Source organism: Aplysia californica, unplaced genomic scaffold (genome assembly GCF_000002075.1).
Source record: "Aplysia californica isolate F4 #8 unplaced genomic scaffold, AplCal3.0 scaffold00189, whole genome shotgun sequence".
In the NCBI taxonomy this organism is placed as follows: domain Eukaryota; kingdom Metazoa; phylum Mollusca; class Gastropoda; order Aplysiida; family Aplysiidae; genus Aplysia; species Aplysia californica.
Genome location: NW_004797459.1, coordinates 173,948 through 176,497, shown reverse-complemented (window position 1 = coordinate 176,497; position 2,550 = coordinate 173,948). Strand labels below are relative to the sequence as shown.

The window sequence follows — 2,550 nt, the reverse complement described above, 5'->3', positions numbered from 1 at the left end:
GTAAACCTAGACTGAAGTGTGGGTCAATACAAGTCTTTTTCGTTGTTTCATCAGCTTATCCCGTCCCTGAAATCGCTAACTGTCCTTCTGGATCAAAGGTCAGCGGTGACTACATCATGTCCGGGTCAACAGCCACTTGTGAATGTCGTCAGAAAACTGAGGGTTTTCCTGCAGGCACAGTTGTTCTGTCTCAGGGCGGGTCTACCTTGGGCTCAGGGACAATTGCTTCAGGGAATGTCACTAATCCTGGTGAGTTAGAAAATTAATTCCATTGCGGTGAATTCAGGATCTCGTTAAAATAACAAAATCAAAGATACCGACTTTTTTCCTCCTGCTGGGCTTTTTTTTTATCGAATGTTTTATTTTGAGTTAACACCTTATGTTCATTTAATAACATATTCCTGTTGAATTTGACTGAAAACCGATGATTAAAGGCATAAAATAAATATAAATTTGCAGTTTCCCAATAACACTTGAGCTTTGGAAGTAACCAAATCTAATTTTAAAAGCTATTTTATCGCTAATTTTACCCCTGACAAGGATGGTAAAGGTACATATTCGTTACGTGAACATTCCCGTCTTTAGTAAGAGAGAATTGAATGTGTTTTATAAATTGACATTTCAGAGAACAGTTTTAACGAGACGTTGACTTGTCGTTCTGTGTCTTCTCTGGGCCAAGCAGGTCCCTCTGTCTCCAAGACTGTCAAGTTTGCCTGTGAGTGTTCTCCCAAAAAAATTCTCCGCACACCCTATATGTCTGTAGTTCCGCCACTTGCTATTAGTTTTTTACTTTTAACTTGTGAAACCTCTTCAGGACCTATCTTCTCACTGAGATATTAGTTAGGTTGCTCTGTACCCAAGACCTCAATTGTAACAACAAATTAAAAGTTATCAGGAACAATAACTTCTGTATGTATGTATAGTATAAGGTTTTACGGCGCTCGCAACTGCTAAGGTCATATGAGAGCGCACAATAACTTCTTTTAGCACACGTTATATCTTCAGTTTTAGTTAATGTTTAACGGCACTTACAACACAACAAAGTCATATAAGTTCCAGGAAGTGTGGAGGCTTTATAAGAGAGTTACAAACACAAAAGGGGAAACGGAGAGATCAGGACAATGGATGTTTGATAGGAAAAAAGGAGCAAAACACATCAGAGCACCCTCCAAATATACACACTCACATTATGTCTGTAGTATGCATCATGGACAATACATTTTCTAAAACGTATGTTACCTCGGTCAATAACTTCTTTACGGATAATATAAATAAACCTTTTAAAGCTTCTTCTTCTGTTCAGTGTTTTACGGCGCTTGCAACTGTATACGATCATATGAGCGCGCGAGACACATTAAACATTTTTCAGTTTGTAGGAAATTTTGAATTTTGCCCTGGTGGCGGGCAGAGCCTACTCTTATCGATTTTAGACCACCAAGGGACCTTTAACATTAGCAACTTGCACACGGGACCTCTGAGATTTTTCGCCCTTGTTCGAGAAGGTTAGGCTTAGATCTTTCCTACCAGAAGATCAGGGGTGTGGCTGAAAGACATTAGTAAGAAGGAGCCAAGGAGTAGCAGTAGAAAGGCTGCAGAAAGAGTCATGAGCCCAGAGGAGGGGGCAAAGGGGGTGAGGGGGTGGGGACAGAACTTGGAGACGAAAGCTGAAAACAGAACATTTCACAAAACATTTCTAGAGAGCAGGTAAAGAGGTGAAAGGAGACAATTTTAGAGAAGCAAATGTTTCGGTCGCTACCCGGATTCGAACCCGGGACCTTTGAATGAAAGGCGAACGCCTTAACCTCTAGGCCACGAGAGGCCCCTTTCAAGCTTCTTTACCAAAATGTTTTACCTGCAAAGATGTCCTCTTCAAGACAGACCCAAAACTTGTTGTTGTTGTTGTTTTCAGTAAAAAGCTACTCCTCTCACGAGGTCGAAGATACTGTATGTTTATAAAAGCTGACATATTCCCCTTTATTTTTTCCTTATCTTACGCTGCGTTATGACTGGTGTTGTTTCATAGTTTCGATACGCTGCTAAATCATTATGTCAATGTCGAGTAGTAAACATTTACTCAGAATCTTTTAGCCTCTGGTTCTCACTGGCAGTTTTGCACTTAAATCAAGGCTCTCACACACACCCCCAGACTTACATATGAGCTTAAAAGAATTAATGGAAAAAAATACTATGGTGACTTGTTAGTTTGCTGCTTACTGAACAAAGACAGCGAGAGTATAGGCAATAAATGTATCTTGTTTATAATTCGTTTACAGTTCGTAATTATTAGAAATTGTTTCTAAAATGAATTTGTCCTTTTTTTTCATTGTCATTCAACTCATTTTCTTTTTTTTTTCTTACTGCCGTCCTTTCGTATATAGATCTATAGTTAATGTGTAATGAAAGTTATTCTTAATGTGGTTGAACTGGTTTTTCTTGTTTCTGTGAAGTATAATATTGTCTTGTGACAATGGTCATGTGATTTGTGTTAAGCGCTCAAAGCTTGTAGTAGTATGGGATAGAGCGCTACATAAATGCAGTCTATAATTATTA

The 2,550-nt window shown here is 38.9% G+C and overlaps 1 protein-coding gene across 1 annotated transcript in view; it reads left to right on the top strand.

The window, feature by feature from the left end:
* Nucleotides 1-60: 60 nt before the first annotated feature.
* Nucleotides 61-2,550, top strand: part of LOC106011796 — a 6,132-nt gene continuing 3,642 nt past the window's right edge. Inside the window, exons 1-2 of the mRNA XM_013082699.2 lie at nucleotides 61-249; nucleotides 626-715. Of these exons, the coding sequence (XP_012938153.2) occupies nucleotides 117-249; nucleotides 626-715 (223 nt within the window). The 5' untranslated portion in view covers nucleotides 61-116. The remainder of the gene's footprint in view (nucleotides 250-625; nucleotides 716-2,550) is intronic.